The 20824-nt window shown below is 45.9% G+C and overlaps 1 protein-coding gene across 1 annotated transcript; it reads right to left on the reverse strand.

Moving 5' to 3' along the window:
• Positions 1–2599: 2599 nt before the first annotated feature.
• LOC146178230 (uncharacterized) lies at positions 2600–18929 on the reverse strand. Its single transcript, XM_084579721.1, has 3 exons — positions 18757–18929; positions 8974–9151; positions 2600–2682 (listed from the first exon to the last, which is right to left on the reverse strand). The coding sequence occupies exons 1-3, from the start codon at positions 18844–18846 to the stop codon at positions 2624–2626; spliced, it is 327 nt and encodes a 108-aa protein (XP_084435847.1). The 5' UTR covers positions 18847–18929; the 3' UTR covers positions 2600–2623.
• Between the last annotated feature and the right edge of the window lie 1895 nt (positions 18930–20824).

Consider the following 20824-nt stretch of genomic DNA (forward strand, 5'->3'; position numbering starts at 1 on the left):
TTGGTACATATTTTAAACAAAAAAGCAGCGCGAAAACGACGTGGACAAATACGAGACAACACACACGGCACCACAGGTGATGTCTAAGCCACACTTAAAAATGCCTTGTTAATATATCTAAGTTTCTGATTTCTACAGATCACAAGCGAGACCAAGCGAAGTCCAAGCGGTCGCTTTTATCAAATACCAGTCATCAGAGGTCAATATATCATCACATTTTCCTTCATTCAGCAGAATATATCATTCTTCAGGCTTATTCGGGTGAAAATCTAGAAATTCGCGTTCATTGAAGGTGCAGCTGAGTATAGATTCGGTAGTAAGCACGTGCCGCTCGATCACTGATATCCTTAGGCGTTCTGCTACATGCCAAGCCGGACTGCTAGAAAAACAAGCCTTTCAGTTAGTCCGCGCCCTAGCACTAAGTACAATGTTATACGTTCTTCAGTATTTCGAACTAACTCAAGAGCAAATTATGAAAGCTTCAACACACTACTATTTTCAACACACTATGTAAAGGACCATTGAATCTACCTGTTTGAATTTCATACAAGAGGCTCTAGGGTTTTGCCCTCTTTTTCCCCTCTTCACATTACTCACTCTCCACAAATATAGGCCGCTGACTCGCCTGTCCGGTACTGTGCAGTTTCGCTGGCTTCTTTCCGTGAAAAGCCCGCTTCACCCCCAATACCCTATCATATGGTCGCTGATGTGAACGATGGCCAATGTGACTATAAGCAGCCAACCACAATCCTCCTTTATCTACACAACCGCAGAATATACCATATCGAACACCGGTTCAGCGGCACATGTCACCTTCAATCATTTTCAGACAGATCATCCTTTTCATACAAGCGGCCCGTAGAACATTCGTCCTCCCATTGTTACTCTAGACATTGTGCTATTATTCATATCACCCTCCCCTTTCTCTGAGCTTCCTCGCACCTCTTCGCACATCGTTTAAACTGGCTCCATGACGGTTATTCAACTGTTCCGCGTCGGCTGACTTCTTTTCGCGTGAAATCAGAGCTACATTGCGCCCTCCTTGGCTGCATCATCAGTCACCACACCCTGGGCACAAAAGGGGTGTGGTGACTGATGATGCAGCCAAGGAGGGCGCAATGTAGCTCTGATTTCACGCGAAAAGAAGTCAGCCGACGCGGAACAGTTGAATGTGGCTCTTCAGTTAGCCCACGATATTCACATCCAGGCGCTTATGACCGCTTTGTGAAGCCCTGTAGTGCTGGCACGAAACGCCGGCCCACAAACACCCAACTATAAAAACTGCTCGCAACTAAAAGGTTATACTGACAAGTACCCCCCCTATTCGCATCTCAGCGTTTCGCGAGTATCAACTCCTGTAACATTAAAACAAATAGCCTTATTACATCTTCAAGGAAATTCTATTTGACCTTTGTTCTGACCCCTCGAACACAACTGCCCAGTTCTGTACGCCAATCAAGAACACTGTCTTTTTGTCCGGTCGCCAGATGCAGCCCTTATATGCCTTTCCCTCCAGCCGCCTCCTGGTGGGCCTGGCATCGCCTGTACAACTGGTCACTAGCTTGCTTTGTTCAGTTAGGTATGAATATCTTGACACTTATTCTGCGTTAGTAATTAAAGTGTATTTCTCTCTCTTTTCCTCTGTTTCTGTTCCCGTACAGAAATATTACTTCGTTTTCATTCTTCCCGTAATTGCAAACCTCAGCGTTTCAGATGTTGGTGACAGAACGTCTTTGATATCAATTCTTTGCGTAGTAAAACATTAGTCACAACCTTCAAATAGGTGCCGAACTTAATGTGATAATGAGCAATAGGATTCAAGCCATATCCCAGCTCCATATCTTGCAAATACATTCTTTTGAAGAACTTCCACGATGGAACCTTCATCATTCAGACCAACGGCAGAGAAGATAAAATACTCACAGGTATTCTGACTTCAGACGATTTCTTACACAAATCACTTTTCTGAGGTCATTCCCACTTTAAAACTATTTGGCACTTTGACATGGACCGTTTTTGCCCGTATAATTCATCAACAATAATGTCAAGTAAGATAAGACGTCTTGTTGCTGCTAGTTTAGCTACTTATGTACGCCGTTTTCTGATATTTTCGTTTTCTAAATCACGCTGGTGGTCTTTGAGTCAACGCTTGACCATTGCCGGCGCCACCGCAGCCTCCACAATGTATATGGCAGACGACACCAGTGAACATAATAATTTCCAGGCGGGCTTTAACGATACCAAGCACGTTTATGATATTGCAGGTAGGTACGTTCTCAATGCATAAGCCATATCTTCAATATACGTGAGACAAAGCTCCGCTGATCCCATGTATCAATGTAATATAATGACTGTACTGATGGAAAAATATCTATCAGCCGTGTTCCTTTATTTAAATTTTTTTCGGTTCTTGCTGGAATTCAATTCTTGCTAAAGTAATTTGCGACTGTCATCCTTTATTTAAAGGAACGAAGTGCCATTTCTACGCTGTCGTTTTATTCTTGAATGGTGTTCACGTCGAGGAGACTGTTGATTTGCAATACCGACTTTCTTGGAGAAATCGTTTTGCATTCACGTGGAACACACGCATGACCATGACTTGTACAAGGTGCAATACGGGTATTTATTTGCCTTTCGCTTCACACACATTATATCCATCGCCTTTTGCAACGCAGGTGAATTCTGAAAAGTAACAAATTATTCAATTAAGTAATGTGAACTCCTTCATGCAAGATTGACAAAGTACTCGCTATTAAAACTTTATGAAGAGTAGAAGATCGCTTCAAGCGACACCGAAGTACAAAAGAAACTCACCGATGGTCAATAAGGATCATGCACCTTGTATGATAGAACTCGCTTTTCTAGAGCACGTTACATGATCATGTAGTAGCAAATGCAAATAAATTGACAGTGGTATTATGGTTCATTTTTTCACCATTTATTCCGCGTTGGCAATTTGTGTTTAGGTTACTTAGATCACATAACATGCCCAGTAGCCTTCGACATTTCATATGAAAATTTCAAACCCAACCAGATCATCATAGCCTGGTGGTGAGAGAATTACACTCCCTATGCTACTTCCGAGACGCGATTGTGCGAGGTGCAATGGTGCAAGGGACCCGTTTTCAATTCAAACCTCACTGTTTCATGTAAAGTAGCTGTCCGAGTTGGCAGCTCCTTCCTCGTGACATCAAACAACGCGCCGATAAACCACTCGTCTGGAGATGCCATGATCGAACAAGAAATGAGCTTCAAGATTGTCTCGCTCGTATAACACCTGCAGTAATTCAACTCCGACGCGATGCGACTGACATCTTGGGCGCGCCAAGATTGTCTGCGTAGGCGCACAGCGCAATTGCTACTCTAAGGAATTTACGGAGTCGCAGCGAAGCACCAGAACAAAACGACCTGCGTGGCAGGCTTCTCGAGCCGAACAGCTTGACAGCTAGTGCCGTGCGCCGTTCAACTTGAGTTTCTTCTTTCGCCAACTGGGAACACCGATCTTAGCGCCTCCGCTTTAAAGCGTCGCTGTGAGCTACAGGGCCCCCGTCAAGACGGAACGGTGAAATGTACGCGCCGACGGGGCAGGGATGGGGGTGCCTCGGCGGCAGCCCGTTCCCCCTGATCAGCCAGCAAACTCCGAGGGGAGGTTCTGGGGAGGTGTCTCTATGTATGCGGGTTTGAGGCGATCTAAGGAGACGATTTCTCCTCGATCATCCAGCAGGATAGTTGCCGACTTTGTCATCTCGTTGAGGACGCGGTACGGTCCATCGTATGGGGGTGTAAGAGGCGCTTTAACAGCATCTCGCCTTAGAAAAACATGCGTCGAGGACGATAGGTACCGGTGCACGATGACCTGACGGTCAGATGATCGAGGCGGGGCTGAGCGCAGGTGTTGAATGCAGTTCTTAAGGCCTTGAAGATACTGCAAGGGATGGGATGGGATGGGATGAGGGAGCCGAAGGAACGAATAAGTCTCCGGGAAGCCGCATGGTTGTATCGAAGACGAGTTTGGCTGCCGAACAGCCAAGGTCCCAATGAAGAGCCATTGGCACAGGGATGGTATGCTGCGGTGCGGCAGTGTTAAGTGCCGATCATACGGGTGAGGGAGGGGAAAGGTGCATTCAAACTGGCTCCGCGATCTGTGGTAACAACGCCGGGGCAGGCGACGCGGGAAACCCATGCTGAGACGAAGGCTTTCGCATCTGTTTCCGCAGTAATGTCTGGAATCAGCACTGCTTCTGGCCAATGAGTGGAGCGGTCGGTCACCGTCAGAATGTGCCGGAAGCCATTAGAGAGAGGTAGTAGTCTAGACAATTGTCAAGATGAACGTGGTCAAAACGACAACCAGGTGGCAGGAAAGGCTCGGGGAAGTCTTTGTATGGCGGGTCACTTTGGCGGACTGACAAGCAAGGCACGAGCGGGCCCACTGGCGAAAGTCGGTGTTAATTTTCGGCCAGACGTAACGGTGGGCAACGAGGCTCAGTGTGGCTCTTATGCTGGGATGGCAGATGTCGTCAAGTGAATGGAAAATGGCAGGATGAAAGGCCTCCGGGATGAATGGACGCGGTAGAGCTGATAACATGTCGCACCCGAGAAATCCGGTCACAAGCGGATGAGGCACGAGCTGCAGATGGAGGGCACGAGGGTGGTCACGCAGGGTTTGAAGCTCAGGGTCTTCTAGCGGCGCCCGGGCCAGACATTCCCAGTGCACAGCAGATCTAGAGACGCCGATGGAGGTGATGTGTGAAAGTGCATCAGCTGCCTCATTATCGATGCCTTTGATGTGCCGGATATCTGTTGTGAACTCCGATATGTAGGCCAGCTGACGCAGTTCGCGGGCGACGTACTTGGGGGAGTTCATACAGAACACATTCACCACAGACATATAATCCGTAAGAACATAAAATGGCTCGCCCCCCAAGAAGTGGCGGTAATGCTGGATGGTGGAGTAGATGGTGAGCAGCTCACGGAAAAATACGCTGTAGCGAGTCTCGGCAGGTTGTAGCTTCCGAAAGAAGAAACCCTGTGGATGCCATTCGGAGTCAATTTTCTGCTTACGAACAGCACCACTGGCCTCGCTGAAAGCATCCACCACAGTGCTCGCGGGCGGCGCGGATATCCTTGGGTGGATGAGAAGGGTCGAATTGATGAGTGCTTGTTCTAAAGCCGTGAAAGCAGCCTGAGGTTCAGGAGACCAGAAAATCTCGAAGGAGGAGGATTTGGTTGTGAGGAAATGGTCGGTCAGTGGGTGAATAAGCTTGGCCCATTACAGGATAAAACGCTGGGAAAAATTTGCTAGGGCGAGGAACTCGCGGAGTTTGCGTAGGGCAGTGGATCCTGGGAAGTCTAACAACTTAGACGTGCGAAGGCAATGGATGAATTCCATGCGCCGAGACGTGGTGGCCCAGGAACTCAAGCTCAGAGGAGCCGAAAACATATTCTGGGCATTGACGACCAAGCCAAATTCTTAAAGGCGTTGAAAGAGTTCCCGGAGGTGCCGCTCGGGATCTTGTGAAGTAAGACTCGTTACGAGGATGTCATCAATGTAGGCAAACAGCTGGGATTCCACGCGTCACTTCAGCAGTGAATATCTGGAAACTGTGAGCTGCATTGCGTAGCCCAAAGAGCATGCACACGTACTCAAACAGGCCGAAGGGTGTAGTGATGGCCCTCTTCGGGATATCAGCAATTTCAACAGGTATTTGATGGTACGCTTTTACAAGGTCCACTTTACTAACGATCTTCCATCCGACCAGATGTCTAGAAGTCCTGGATGCTTGGAAGTGGATAGCTGTCGTGGACCGTGTGAGCATTGAAAGTGTTGAGAGCCCTGTAGTCGCCGCACGCACGCCAGTCACCCGGTTCTTTCTTGGGCACCAAATGGAACGGTCAGGCTCAAGTGCTGGACGAAGGGCGAATAATACCCACCTGGAGCATGCAGTCGAATTCCAGTTTAGCGATCGCCAGACGCTCCCCGAAGAGGCAGCGCGGATGAGCTGCGACGGCTAGACCACGCGTGAAAATGTGGTGGGTTTACCATGTTGGATGGATGGTGGAGATTACAAAGCCTCGTGACCTAGAGAAATCTGGGAGGACTTGGGCGTACTGGCATGACGGGATCAACGTGCGGATGCTATTGAAAGTTACAGCTGCTATAACGCCAGTCATGGAAATGCGCGTCGTGCTGTCGATAAGACGATGGCAACGCATGCTGACGTTCAGATGAAGATGTGTCATGAAGTCGGATCCAAAGGTGGGTTGATAGACGTCGGTGACGGTGAAGATCCATCAAATCGTGCGCCGCAGGCCAAGTTCCAGAGTGAGAGACCGGAGACCATACGTGGCGATGGAGGTTGAGTTGGCCGCACAAAGAGAGAGTAAGTCCAGGTGTCTTGGAAGTACGCTCAGCCTTGGTGGACGGCAGAACGCTGACTTCGGCACCAGTGTCGAGGAGTTAGCTCCGGCCGGAAATGCGGTCCATGACTACGAAAAGGCGGCCAGGGTAAATGGCGAGGTCGCATGCCGCCGTCAGTGATCTCGCAGCGCGTTTCCCGACCAGCGGTATGGTGGAGCGCATTGGCGGGCGCGGTGTTCAAAAGTGCGGTGATACCAGAAAATGCGCTGACGGCGAGGACTGGAAGATGGTTTGGTTTGTGGGGGTTTAACGTCCCAAAGCAACTCAGGCTATGAGAGACGCCGTAGTGGAGGACTCCGGAAATTTCGACCACCTGGGGTTCTTTAACGTGCACTGACACCGTACAGCACACGGACGCCTTGCTTTTCGCCTCCATCGAAAAGCTGCCGCCGAGGCCGGGATTCGATCCCGCGTCCTTGGGAACAGTAGTCGAGCGTCGTAACCACTGCGCCACAGAGCACGAACCTCTCGGCGAAGATGAACGGCGACGAGGACTTGAGCAAACCCGTGCTGGGCATGAGAGGATCTCCGAATAGCATCGAGGCGGCCAGCTGATCGACCTCGGTCTGTGGTCGTAAAATATTGGAGGCCTCTGGGGGCGACGGAAGAAGTCGCGTCATGGACTCGATACGCTAGCTGAGCGAGGTGGTCAAGGGTCAAGTCCCCCGCAGCAGCCAAGACGAGGCGGGTGGACTGCGGCAAGCACTGCAGGAAGAGTTTTCTCAATTGCGCGCCGTTCGAGTCGGAGTTGTTTTCGCCTAGGAGCTCGCGTGCTAGTGAGTAGCAGGGAGGGGCGGCGCTCTTCAAGCTCTTCGTGGGTGAGCAGCTGCTGAAGACGCGAAGTGACACTGTGTTGCGATCCAGAATGCACTGCTTAATTCGCTGGCACGGAGTATCGCCTAAGGGTCCAAGGATGACATCCGCCATTTCTAAAACTACCTCAGCAGGCAGGTTGGAAAGTGACAAAATCGAGATGCCTCCGAGGTGACGTGGTGCAGATGGAAATGGTTTCCGCCTGGGCAAACCAGATCTATGCCTGCTTGGGCCAGAATGTCAGCAAGCGGAGCTGAATAGCTGCGACGTCCCGTGGGCACAAGGTAGCGTCAGGCGGAGGGTCGCCTGAGGACGGTATGTTGCTGTGGTCGGTCATCTTATAGGCCGGAGTCATCATTGTAGGGAATTTACGGGGTCGCGGCGGAGCACCAGGACAAGAAGACCAGCGTGGCAGGCTTCTCGAACCGAAGAGCTCGTGCTGTGCGTGCGCACAGTGCACACGCCGTTCAACTATTTTCTTCTTGTGCCGGCTGGGAAGGCCGATCTTAGCGCCTCCACTTTACAGCGTCGCTATGCGCTACACTACGTCCCGTCAGACCATGACAGGATGGCGTGTAAGCTGCGTCTCGTATTACCGAACCATATCCCGTAGAAGCACTCGAGCAGACGACGCTCTAGCACGTGATTGCTGCAAGCAGCGTCACGTGACGACAAATATTGGAAATATTGTCAAAACGGATAAGAGCGCATTTAAATTCCACTGTTCCCGTCGTTTTTGTGGCGCAATGAATTAACTCTACTCATCTCAGCAACGATGCCACTAAAACATTTGTTCGCGTCCTGTATTGCAATTTTTTGCTGATTATTGTTTTTAATTACAGCAATAAATAACTTACCAACAACTTTCCTGGGGTGTGTTCCCATTTCAATTGCGTTATCTGATGTTTTTGGTCCTTAATATCAAAAAACTAGCCGTGTACACGCCCCGAGCTGACGGTATGATAACGGTTACATAGAGCAATTACTTTCACCGTAATCATTTGCTGGCTTCAGTGAGTGTATGTCACATTTAGGTTGCGTTCAGAGACACCTTTCTGCAACAACTAGTATGACAACGGTTACAATTACCTTCACATAATCATTTCCTGCCTTCGGTGAGAGTATGTTACCTTTGGGCTGCGTTCAGAGACAGCTTTCAGCAACAATCGCCGGTTTCAGTGAGTTTATGTTACCTTTAGGGCAGCCGGGTCCTTCTACTGTCTCGGCTGAAGAAACGCGCTGTGTCCGGTGGGCTGAGTTGGAATGGAAGAGAACACGCCGTAAACGTGAACATATTTGCTAACGTATGTATATCCTAGAGCATAGCCAAATCGAAATTTAAAGTAAAAAACATACGCCGAGCAAGAGCTCAACCGAATTAAACCCTGCTTCCGCAAGCCTAACTCGGCTTATCCTTAGTTGAAACCGGCTAATTTTGTTTCTTTGCCGCACTGTCAAGCTCTTTTTCGCCGCTTTTTTCACTACCGAAGTGTGTTCCGGTGGTCCACGTGACTAGTTTCCCTATTGTCACCTTATTCTTTTGGCTCCTGTCGACATCTATGCAACGTTGATCAATTTGATACGCATATTTTAACTTATTTATGCCACTATAGAGTAAGCTATATAATGGCTCCCTCCATGACTGCGCTCCTTCTCTAGTCCATTTCGGCATGTAATGAGGCTCTAGATATCAAATCACGAATTAGCCCCAGTAAACACTTAAGTGGTAGCTCGCAACTGACCTGGCTGACATGGACAGCGGTCTCCAATTTCTTGTATACCATCTGTTGAACTGCAAAATTGTCCAATTCCAGCATAGGCTACACATTCAGTAGCTCCATTTCGGGAGACACAGCACTGTTCTTGAGGGCAGTCATTTTTAGAGTTACAGACCCCAGTAGGTCCCCAGTCTATGTCATCCTGTAGAAAAGAGAGAAAGTCTTGTCACAGTGAAAAGCGTATACCAATTGTCGCAGCTACATTTAAATAAGGTTTCCAAAAGGGTGGTGTGTCCTAGCCGCAGTGAAACCAATAGACGGACTTAGAGACTCACCTTCCACTCTGATTATTTTTTTTTATTTTTCAACGTACGCTATTAGTTAAGACTAACTAGCGAACGTTTTGTCTTATGGGTTGAAGAAAAAAGTATCAATGCAAAAGTAAAAGACAGCTGTATAAATGGCTTCCGCCATGTTATTGTGTACATTAAGTAACTTGTTTAGCTGATTTAAACCACATCTCGCTAAATGTAAAAAGGCCCTAGTGATAATGGAGCTACTACAACCTCCCGAATTCTGTCTAAGAGAAAGGAATCGCTTTTTTCGTGATCTACTCTACCCAATGAGCATATACGCGCGCACTGGGGCAAAGATATGAGCCAGCACCTGGTGACGCGGTAAGCATGTTTGAAGGCTAAAAAAATTATGTAAATCGTCGTTTGATTAAAAGGCCGCACCTCGCTGTTTTTTTAGATTATCAACTACTTTGCCGCACACACACACTTTTTTCTTCAAGCCAATAACTAGAAGGTTAGTCGATTGGCATGCATAAACTAATCAATTTTATCCAGCTGAAATATAGATCACGTAGGACAAGCGACTATATAACTCTCAGTTTACGCCTTTGGGACCCTTTTAAAAAGTTTACAACAGACTCAGATTCATAGAATATTTTCCTTATCTGCTGAATATTGAGGTCTTTTTGAACACACACGTCACATCTAACATGAAGGAATTAGGCGACATGAGAAACGCGTGTAATTTTGCACATCTAGTCTCATTCCAGTTGATGGTATTAAAATAGTATTTCCGTATTAGATAACAGTGGGGCAAATAGTTGGTTGAAAGTGCCCATAAAAGATCAGAAAATGGTGGCACTGGTTACGAGCAAGAAATGCAACTGCGCACATAAAAGCTCCAGACTGGTATTGTGCTCCTATTAAGATGCCGTAAATTTGGAAGAGTCATAGCCTAGATAGTCAAGATGACATTTCTTACATGTCAAAGTGCTACTTCATAAGCTGATGTACAGCCTTTGTCAAAAATGTAGAGCCCAGGGTGCCTGCTTCTGGGCCATGTAGCGGCGCTGATTTATCATCAATGGAGGTCCCTTCCCATCGGACAGGGTAGGACCAAAACTCTTCTTACCATGAATATTTGGAATACTGGCAATGCATTAGAAGCCGCACGAAATGGCTCAGAAGCAGACCCCCTGGACTCTACACTTTTGGCAAAGACTGTACATGTTCATGAGCTCATGTCTACACTTTTGACAAAGACTACATGTTCATGAGCTCATGTGTAGTACATAAGAGGTTTATTTTGTGCTCCCCCCACACACACACCGATTGACTCATTGACACACAAGCCGGTAAACAGCCTCGCGGCAACTGTCCGTAAATGCGCTGTCCTGCAGTATGTCGCCAGCGAAGGAGACGGCCGATAAACCGCCAAAGAAATCTAAGGTGAGCCCGCAAGAATCACTGTTGTGCTCCTCCACGACAGGTTACAGCAGCTACGCCTCTAAGTGATATAGTGCGCAGAATTTCACCCTAATGGCAAGCTAAGTTCTATCGCGACGAGATCGGGGGGCAGACGAGGCACAGCTGCAGGGCCTAGCGCTCAGCCGTCGCAAGACATAACGCCTGGAACAAGGGCCACCACTTCGAACCAGATCCCCAGTCGACAAAGATCGATGATTCGGTGAGAAATGTGCAGTCACATTCACCTCCTGATACAAGACGACCTGATAGATGCACAACCCAAATATTCACATCTTGGAGCTGGCTTGTTCCGCTTCCATCAGTGGCGAGCAGAAAAGACAAACTGCCAGCAAAATGTTCGTAAGCTTAGAGCACAAAGAGTTGAAATCCCCCAAGAAACAAAAGCGAAGGTGACTTCACCTGGTAAGCGAGCTGATAGAAAGGAATTAAAAACCTGAAGCAAGCGCAAGCCGTTGGTGCAGAGAAATATGTTGCTTATCTTCTTTTTTTTTTTTTTTTCGAGTGCGGAGATTGCGGCCCAAACGTGCACGTTTCATACAGTCGAACGTAGGCGGAATATCATCCGGAAAATTTATGTGTACTTAGATGGAACCTGGCTCATTATTCAAATCGACTACCTGTCTTTATTCTGGCTCTCATGGTTGCAGAACCCAGCAGACCGTCTCCCTCGCTGGGCACTAGGACGTCAAAAGTATCATTACAGTACCATTTTAGGCGCATGCGTCGTATAATGCGCATTTGTGCTGTTGTAAGGGATTTCGGCTGAAGAGAAAGTATACGAAAAGTTTCTGTAACGTTCTCAGAGTGAGGATTCATTTCTTTTTGTAGTGAAGAGTAGCGTCCTCTTCCTCATTGCCTGGAAATCCAGCGTGACTAGGAATCCGCCTCAGTGACAATGTGGGGACGTGGTTTGGTAAGAGCTCTGTGTATAGTTCATAATATAGTTCCTCAGGAATGCGACCCGTATAAATGGCGCGTAGCCTGTGTTGAATCAGTGTATATTGTATATACTGAAGGGTTAGGGGGTGCTTTTGCAAGTTCATGAATACTGGCGACTATTGGCATGGTCTCTAGAGCCGCTGTAGGAGCAGGATCTATGCAAGGACTAAGGGTTATGTGTCACTACGTCACTACAGCTCTCAACTGAGAAAGAAGCAGCTCCGACGTTAGTTCGTTATGTATCTGTGTAGACGATCGTAAAATCAGTAGGGTGAACATGATTGGAAACGCGAGCGGAATGTCTGCTTGGGTTAGATAGGCTGTAATGTTCTTTTTTTTTTTTTAATGGGGGTTCCTCTCAGGTTATCTGGGAGCGGGGAAAAGGGGGTAATGATAGGGAGATTGATAGGTTTGAGTGTAATCTGCTGAAGTATACAATGTCCTAGTTCTTTGCTAGAAAGACGCGCTATTTGTCAGTCTCGATATTGCTGTATGAAGTCTCCCAGGGGCAAGAATAGCCCCGTAGTGTATAGGCGCGCAGAGGACGAATCTAAAGGCACGTTAAGGAGCAGCCTAGTACAATGTATGAAGCATAACCTCAATCTAATGTATTTGGTGACAAGTATAGAAAAATGTATAGAATTGTGTAAAGAATTTTTGCTTACGTGACCCTCGCGTAGCCGGTGGACTGGATGCGTAAGCTGATTGCAAAGTTTAATGGTCTTAAAAACATTCCTGATTTGTTGACCCATAAATACGGTGGGGCATCGAGCACAGCTGTGACCGCTTTTTCTTGTCCCTAGGCCCGTTCGCACGTATTGGCGTCAGCATTAACTTGGCACCTACAGCAAGATGCCGGTGGATACCCGCTGATCAGCGAAGTTCCTGAATTACGGGCAGTGTTCTGCGCAGTTTTCGTGGAGCAGTTATGAACAGCCGGGGTGTACAACGCCGCGGCAACGGGTAGTAGCTTGACGTCACGGGTTTTGCTCTTTCAAACCTTAAAAAGGACTTGGCAGAAGATCCCACCTTGCAGTCCGGTGGAGCATCGATCACAGATCTGACCGCTTCTTCTTGCCCCTATGTAAGACCACTTTTTGATACAACTGGGGTTACTTCTATGCTCCACTGGACTGTACATGTGGGGATTACATGTGTTAAAGATGTCGGGGGAAAAATTGTATGTCATGCTCCAAACTGCTTGAAATTAATTCCCAGCACGTTTTTTGCAAACTGTGTAAAAGCTGGTATCATGCTGAGAAGGGCTCGGGAATGGCGAAATAGACCTTGAAACACATGAGAGAAAAAGGCATCTCGGGCTGGAAATGTGAGTCGTGTGAAAGCGCAAAACAAGACAGTCATTCCTCAGAATTTAACAGCAGTGCGAAAGAGGACCAAAGACAGACAAGAGACAAAAGTTGAGAGGTGTCAAGCGGACTAAGCCAGGAACTTTCATCAATGAACAAAATGCTTGTAGCAGTTTTCGGGCGCCTAGGATGGTCTTGAAAAGAAAGTAGGCTATCAATATACTAAATCAGAGGTAATTGAGAAATCAATGAAATGTCACCTTTAAAATACAATGACCTTTCCGAAAAGACGCATAATCAGAAAGCGGGAACTGAAAAGCGGAAGGAAACATCAGAAGAGCTTTCTAAAGAAACAATAAATGCCGGAAAAAGACGTTCAAATTGCACTGCTTAAAGAAAGCGTAGACAACACCGAGCGGTATTCTAGGCTAACAAATATTCAGATACATGGAGTGCCAGAAAGAGCGGAACAAGATTTGCACCAAATGTTAACCGACTTAAGCGTGAAGCTCAAAATACAGGCACCAGAAAAGCATTCGGGTGAAGCAATTTACAGAATGAAAGCAAAAAAAAAAAGCATAGTTTCACTATTCATTATCAGGTTCACCGACCAAGCCACTCGAGACCTGTGGCTATCAACAAAGAACGCCCTCCGGAGTAAAGATATTTTCATAAACCAAAACCAGGCATGGTATCAGAAAAAGCTGTTCTGGCAATATAGAGGAATTTCAAGCCTGAAGGACTACATGTTTGTCTGGATGTGGCATGGTAAAACTTTCGTAAGTAAGATTGAAGGTGCATCAGTGATTAAGGTTGAGGGAGAGAATGATCTAGCAAAAATAGTTTAATGGCATCGTTTGAGTCATTTGGTGAAAGGGATAAAAGCGTGCAGAACGCGATGTCTGAAGACGGATTAAGCCCAGAAATCAGCATACTGCATATTAGCGTTCGAAGCATAAAAAAACATTGGGATCAGTTATGTATTTACTTGTCGGGAAGGATTGTTACCGATGTTATCGTTCTAACACAGCTTAAACTTCAAACAACCATACTGGCTTGCTATGGCTTGGATGGCTATGAAAATTTTGTGCTATGCAGAGAAACTCGAAGACGAGAGGGCGTACTTATTTTTGTAAAAAAAAGCACATGGGTATATGCCCTAGGATTGATGTGAACTTCAATCACGCCGCAATTATAGCGCTAGCTATTAGTAAACAAGAAGTCACATGTATAGTATATAACTACAGAGCGCCTGCACTAGGGAGAGTTACTTGGGATAAAGAATCACAAAAGCATGCAGAGATAACATTGTACTTAGCCGGAAAAACAGACCTACAGGTCAGGTATGATCAATCTGAAATTAGCCGACCATTATTTTATAACATCTGTGAACTCCTCAGAGCAAAATAACAGTGGTGAAAGGAGTCACACAATACGGCACTTTATAGACACTAAAGAAGTTGGCGAATTAATCAAGAATGTTAACTGAAGCCCTCTATTAGCTCTTCACCACCTAAATGCGTACAAAAAAATAGTTGAAATATTTCAGGACATGTATGACCATGCGACTAGATGCGTCACAATGAAGCAAAGGAATCCTTATCACAGATGAATTAATAAAGAAAATTAAGTTCTGCTACTTAAAAGACCAGACTTGGAAAAGGTACCGGACACAACCAGGAGATGAGGAAAAAAGACGGGAGTTCCGCATGTTGTAAAATCTTGTAACAGCAAAACTACGGCAGGAAAAGGAGGATATTACTTACATCGATTCACTGCGAACAAGCAAGACGTGGAAAATAGCAAGTGAGGTTATAGGAAGAACGAAGCAATTGAGCATCGAAGATGCCAAAAAAAAATATTTTAAAACTAAAGCATGCAGGAGTTATGTGATGCGTTCAACGACTTGTTCGTAAGATCTGTGGGAAAGATACGTGAAAAGAATGATTGCAGCAGGGAGCGAATACAAACCACAGTGCGCATGCGCACAGACAGCCTTTCTACCACCCATAGATGAAACGGAACTTTGGAACATATGCAAGCAATCATGCTGGTCAAACCACCGGTAATAGATGAGACCTGTTTTCGAGACCTACACTTTCATTTCAGTTACCTAAAACGCGTGATCCTAAAGATACTAAACGGCATACTTGAAAACGGCATTATACACCAAGTACTCAAAGTGTCCATCGTAAGGCCACTCCATAAAAGTAGAAAAATACGACTATAACAATTACAGACTAATTTCAATTTTGTTTGCTTTAGCGCAAAAAATGGAAAAATATATTACGTCTGTGATGCATTCGTTTTGTGAAGCATTCCTCTTCTAATCCAGTTTGATTTGAATTCACAAAAAACAATAGCACAGCCACACTTCTGGAAGAATTTTCTGATTACGTTAACTATGTTATTGAAAACAACCATGTCGCTATAGTTCTTTTTATGGACAACAAAGTTAAATAGCTTGGGCTTTCGAGGTCCATTTAACAGGTTCTTTTCCAACTACTTCTTCAATCGACTGCAGTTGGAAGTGAATTGAGTGATTATAAAATATTAAAATATGGTGTACACAAGGTAGCACTTCAGGGCTAATGCTTCAACATATATATTACTGACTTGGGTTACCACTGAATTCTAAAATATTTTAGTACGCAGATGATACAGCGCTTATACTCGATGCTAAGAATTATGAGTCTGGTTGTCCCCGCTTACAAGATAATATATATCAAGTTATGAAGGGGTGGGGGGGGGGGGGGGGGACTGGTTTAAAGGAAAGTGCATTTTGGTCAATCCTCATAAAAGAAAATTTATTGTTTCAGAAATCCACACAAGACTGTAAAACTGAACAGACCCTTGTGTTTGCATGCTTCTGCGTGTTTTAGATGTGTGCCACTGGAACCAGAATCAGCTGTAAACTATTTAGGCTGTGAACTATAACCATGTGGGGCACTTACGTACAATATTACGAATTTTGGCGGCTTTCATCTACAGTTTGCGTGGAAAATGCCCTCTTAGTTTAAGGGTCATAAAATATAAAGCGCTTGTAAAGTTAGTTTTGCGATATGGACTAACTTTATATAGAACATGCTCAGAATACAGAATGCAAACGATAAACAAGCTCATCAAAAGAATATTAAATAGCATCACTTATGGAGCAGACCTACATCAGGTTTCTACAAAGGAAAAGTACTCGAAACTAGGGATACTAAAGATGCAGGAAATGTTTCGTTTTTCCGTGGTTGCGCGGCACTATATCTGGAGTGATTTCAAAACTATACTGTCACGAAAGACGTAACACGGTGGCACTGTGAAACACAGAAAGATACGTTAAGCCTAGAGTTTTCACAAGCTATGTACGTAAAAAGACAAGGAAGTATCATGTCCCCGTCATATTTAACGAACTAAGCGAGAACCTTTTGAATATTGAAAAAAGAAGAACAATGATAAAAACCATTAGAAAATGGCGCTTAGCAACAATGCAGGACTAAACGTGTGTACGGCTTTGCATGAATGAACTTTCTTTATTGTACATCTTTGGATCTATTAGTGATCATTTTTGTTGGACTTTTCACACCCCTTTGTTGCCATGTAGGATGGGATATTGCATTGCGCCTCATCGCGCACTGGTCAGCCACCGCACACCTGCTACCCCACAAAGGCTGTATGCACATGAGCAGAGGGAAAGACGCGCAGGGAGCAATACGAGAATGCATACAAAAGAAAACGTCCACTGGTCCCCGATATGACATTCAACACTGAACACTGCACAAAGCTGCGCGCTGGAGTGACAGCTATGGTAGGAAGGCAAGACGAGAAAGGAATGAGCGCTCTGCAGCGGCGAGTGACGCCGGCAACAATAGAGCAGCCACGAGCCTCCGTCGTGCGTCCGCGGTTCCACAGTTTTGGTAATCCTTCGACCGGGGACAGGTGCACATCTCAAAATATCTACCTCGGTTCGTACGCTCTATGCGGGAAACCGAATGGCACGAAAGTTCATCGAACTTCACAAGCACCGCCCAGCGCCGCTGTTTCCCCGCCTCGAACGAACTCACGCGCACTGGCTCGCACCGCACGCGGCCACACTTCTTTTTTTACTGGCCACGTCCGCGAACGTGCACTCGCGATCACCGCCATCACAACGTGGCGATCCCCATCATCACACCAACTACTCAAGACACCACTACACATAAAGACATCACCCCTGCTCATGCCATAGGGTGCGTTCGCTGGCCTCGGCCAACGAGTTTTGGCGACCAGTTGCCCGAAAGAGTCCTGATCCAGGCTTCATCGGGGAATCATCGTGGTGACAAGCCTTTGTCTTCTTCCCTTATTCCACTTCTATCTTCAGCCATCTTGTCATATCCATCGTCATGACATGGATCTCATCGACATTGACAAACTTCCTCGTCCACGATCGGGACGATCTCTCAGTGGTCCAGGGTAATGTTACGGATGAGAAAGAAGTGGGCAGTGGCGCGGGCAGGAGCGCTCCTGCTAGACCCGCCGCTATCCATTAAAATCATCTCATGGTCATCAGACATCTCTCTTATCTCTGTGTTCATCAGCTTGCCACCCCATAACAATATTTTCATTAGACATTTTGTACGCGCCTCCTTGCCAACATCGGCTTCATTGGGACCCTCCCCAATTCGTTTGCCTCGTTTGAATGTGGGCTGCTTGATATTTCCGGGCAAGGAGAATGCCTATATGCAAGGACGATGCCTAAATATGGGCTGCCTACACATTTGGGCAAAAATTTTTCTTGACTGCACAAACCACTTTTGAGAAACACTGGTTTTTAAGCCGATCATCCTATCAACATACTAAAGTACACTGGTTTCATAGCCATCAGCACCATTGGTTTGTTTGAAACCTTTCTTGGCACATTCCCGCCGCGGTGGCTCACTCGAGTGCTGAACACAAGGATATCAAATCCCGCCCGCGGGTGCTTTTCAATGGACGCGAAACGCAAGCCGCCTGTGTGGTGCGCGATGTCAGTGCACAAGGAAACCGAGGTGGTCGAAATTTCCCGCGCCCTCCACTATGGCGTCGTTCATAGCCCGCGTGAAGTTGGAAATTTAAAACCTATAAACCCAACCCAAAACAGTCATGCCTTCATTTTTATTGTCTTCTTCATCAGCTCTGAGCAACATATAAGACATTCCGATTGCCATGTGTGCATGAGTTCTATTGCAGATTAACTGAAAAACGAGACTGGTAATAGCTTCAAGATACAGATGAAAAACAAGAGGCAGCCTAAAGGTTTTCTAAACTGATAAACTAGAACGAAAACGAAACAACTGATAAACCGCGCCAGGCGCACCAAAGTGAAATATATAGAAGCAAAATTTATTACTGCAGTATGTTTCATAACTCCATGAAACTTTCATCATTGTTCATCGCTTTTTTGTTACTTTTCAGGCAGAAGCAACTATGAAAAGTATGTTCGCCTTGACCTGCAGCTGATTTAAAGAGGGTAAGGACATAAATCAGGCCTCCTTAAAACGGTCCCAGTGCTTACACGAGTATCGCGTTTGGTCTTTATATTCTCCAAACATGCTTCCGGTTTCGCAAGAACCACCTATCGTAAATTGGGGCGGGTTCATCCCCCTCCCCTCTTTCGTGCACACAATCTCCCGAAGAATAAACGTTCCATTAAGCAATATACCCATCGTCCCAGAGTTATGTACATACCCAAATGGTGTATGGTAAATTATCAGTTTAACATGTTGTTTAAGTCATATACGACTTTCTTTTACTTAAAGTTTTTTACTTACGTCGTCTTCTCTTTTGTCGTCGACGGCATGGCTTATCACGGCTAAGATAAATAGCATATTTGCTGCGAAGAAAAGTGCACCGAGATGCATTCGGCTTCGGAACAAGTTTACTCGAGGAGAGCGGCGCAGTGCGCTGATTCCAGCGATAGAAAAGAACTAAAGGTGAGGCTTTATAGCTAAAGACGCCGCCTTCAAGCGCGCTGCTGAGAAATTTATGCATGCAGCTGGTATTTTAATTTTCTGTAATTCATGAAAGCCAGCGGGAGTTTTATTCGGCTAATGAACTTTGATTCTGTGCGACAGCCAAAGCGCCCCCAGCTAACTTCCGTTTTGTGGATCATAGTTGTATGCGAACAAACACCGCGGTTTGGGGTGTTAAGGTATAGAAACATTTTAGTTTTCAAATGAGGCGTTTTATTTAAACAGCAGTTTTCCTTAACCGGAGGTTTGTGGAGAGAGTTGAATCTATATTGTTTGACTGCTGCACATTTGTATTTAGCAAAAAGAACCATTGAAATGTCTAAGTCTGTATAATTATTTTTTACGCTTCCTGGGCCGCCATCTGTCTCCAATTGACAGACCCGGCAAATTTTGCCAGTCTCTTTATATTTGGCAATCTTCTGCTGTCTCCAAGTCATGAAGAACTCGTATAGAGGTTCGCGGATACATAAAGTGTTTTTGTGAAAATAAATATAAAGATATAAGGCCAAGCTACCTGCATGAGCTGCTCTGGTGGGCTTGACAACGTAGAATGAAATCAGAATTCACCTTTTTAGAGCTGTTCATTCCTAGTTAAACACTCTGCCTTACTCCACGCAGGCGTGCTCGTACAACTTGATCAATGTAGTCATTTATATCTATGTCGGGTAATTCTTCACAAAATGAAGCAAGACTTTACCCTGATCAGTATGTCATGAACAGAGAGGAATAATTAAGTAGCTGGTGATTGTTTGCGTAGACCACTGAATGTACGCGAACAAGGATATACGAGAAGCCACATACCTCCCGTATGCGGCTCCGTCGTGTCGTAACTCCGTCGTGTCATAACCGTAAAATTTAACCCAGATGTCTCCTGTATTTTACCACTCAAATTGTAACACGCAGCTGATCCGCCCACAGCAATTCTAAAGCAGCTGTAATGTGGCACTGGTAGCTGTGGGTGAACAGAGGTTTTCACACTATGTGCCGCTTACCATACCTATTCATCTGGGCCTGGGCTGTAACTTTACTGAATAGGAGCCTGTCGATGTGGCAAATTTTCTGTGATTTTTCTGTGACTTGTTTTCCTTTTTCCTTTTAATGTTTAACAGCCTTACATCTATTATCACCCTTGTGTGTTTTCGTTTCCCTCAACGCCCTCCAGCGTCCTTACTCTAGTCAAGAAATTTCAATTCTTTATTTACCAAACCCTGGATGGTATTCGGGCTATTGCATCCAACAACTTTAATGAGCCCAGCAGCCTTTAATAAGGCAGCAGCATAAGTTGGTTGCAGACTAACAAAAAATTTACAAACACTATAGGAAAAGCGCAACAAGAACTATACACCTGTTTGAAGATTTATTGCGACAATCAATAATCTTCATTTTATAATCCTGAAAAGTGTATTCGTAACCCTTTTGTTGATATGAAGGATACTTGTCTGCGTTTATTCAGCATGGCTTGAAGATTGTGTTTAAATTACTGCGGTTTTTACTGAGTTAAAAGCGTGGAATGAACCAGGGGACGGAAATTTGGGTTTTTAACCCGAATTCCGCGCCGTTGCGGTTGTGCAGTGGCAAGACGCCCGGCTACTGTGCCGGAGTACCCAGGTTCGATCCTGACCGCCGGCTGCTTCGTTTCGATGGAGGGGAAAACGAAGTGGCGTCCATGTTCTTGTGATGTCAGTGCAAGATCCCCAGGGGGTCGAAATTACCCAGAAGCCCTCCGCTACGGCACCTTTTTCTCTCTTTCCGATTTCACTCTCACCTTCCTCCCCGCATCTGCGGCGCTGTACAGGTGTTCAGGGTTGTTGTTATTGTAGGAAGAAGAAAAAGAAAATGCACGGGCCTGCTACTGGCTCTGTAGCTG

The sequence above is a fragment of the Amblyomma maculatum genome, chromosome 9 (assembly GCF_055883805.1).
Source record: "Amblyomma maculatum isolate TAMU_Amacu chromosome 9, ASM5588380v1, whole genome shotgun sequence".
In the NCBI taxonomy this organism is placed as follows: Eukaryota; Metazoa; Arthropoda; class Arachnida; order Ixodida; family Ixodidae; genus Amblyomma; species Amblyomma maculatum.

Bases quoted from the DNA above. Each gene is read 5' to 3' on its own strand.
- LOC146178230 (XM_084579721.1), bottom strand. From the start codon at position 18,846: ATGCATCTCGGTGCACTTTTCTTCGCAGCAAATATGCTATTTATCTTA. The intron at 9,152-18,756 runs GTAAGTAAAAAA...TCTTTTCTACAG, and splicing joins ACGACAAAAGAGAAGACGAC to GATGACATAGACTGGGGACC. The intron at 2,683-8,973 runs GTCAGTTGCGAG...GTTACTTTTCAG, and splicing joins CCGCTGTCCATGTCAGCCAG to AATTCACCTGCGTTGCAAAA.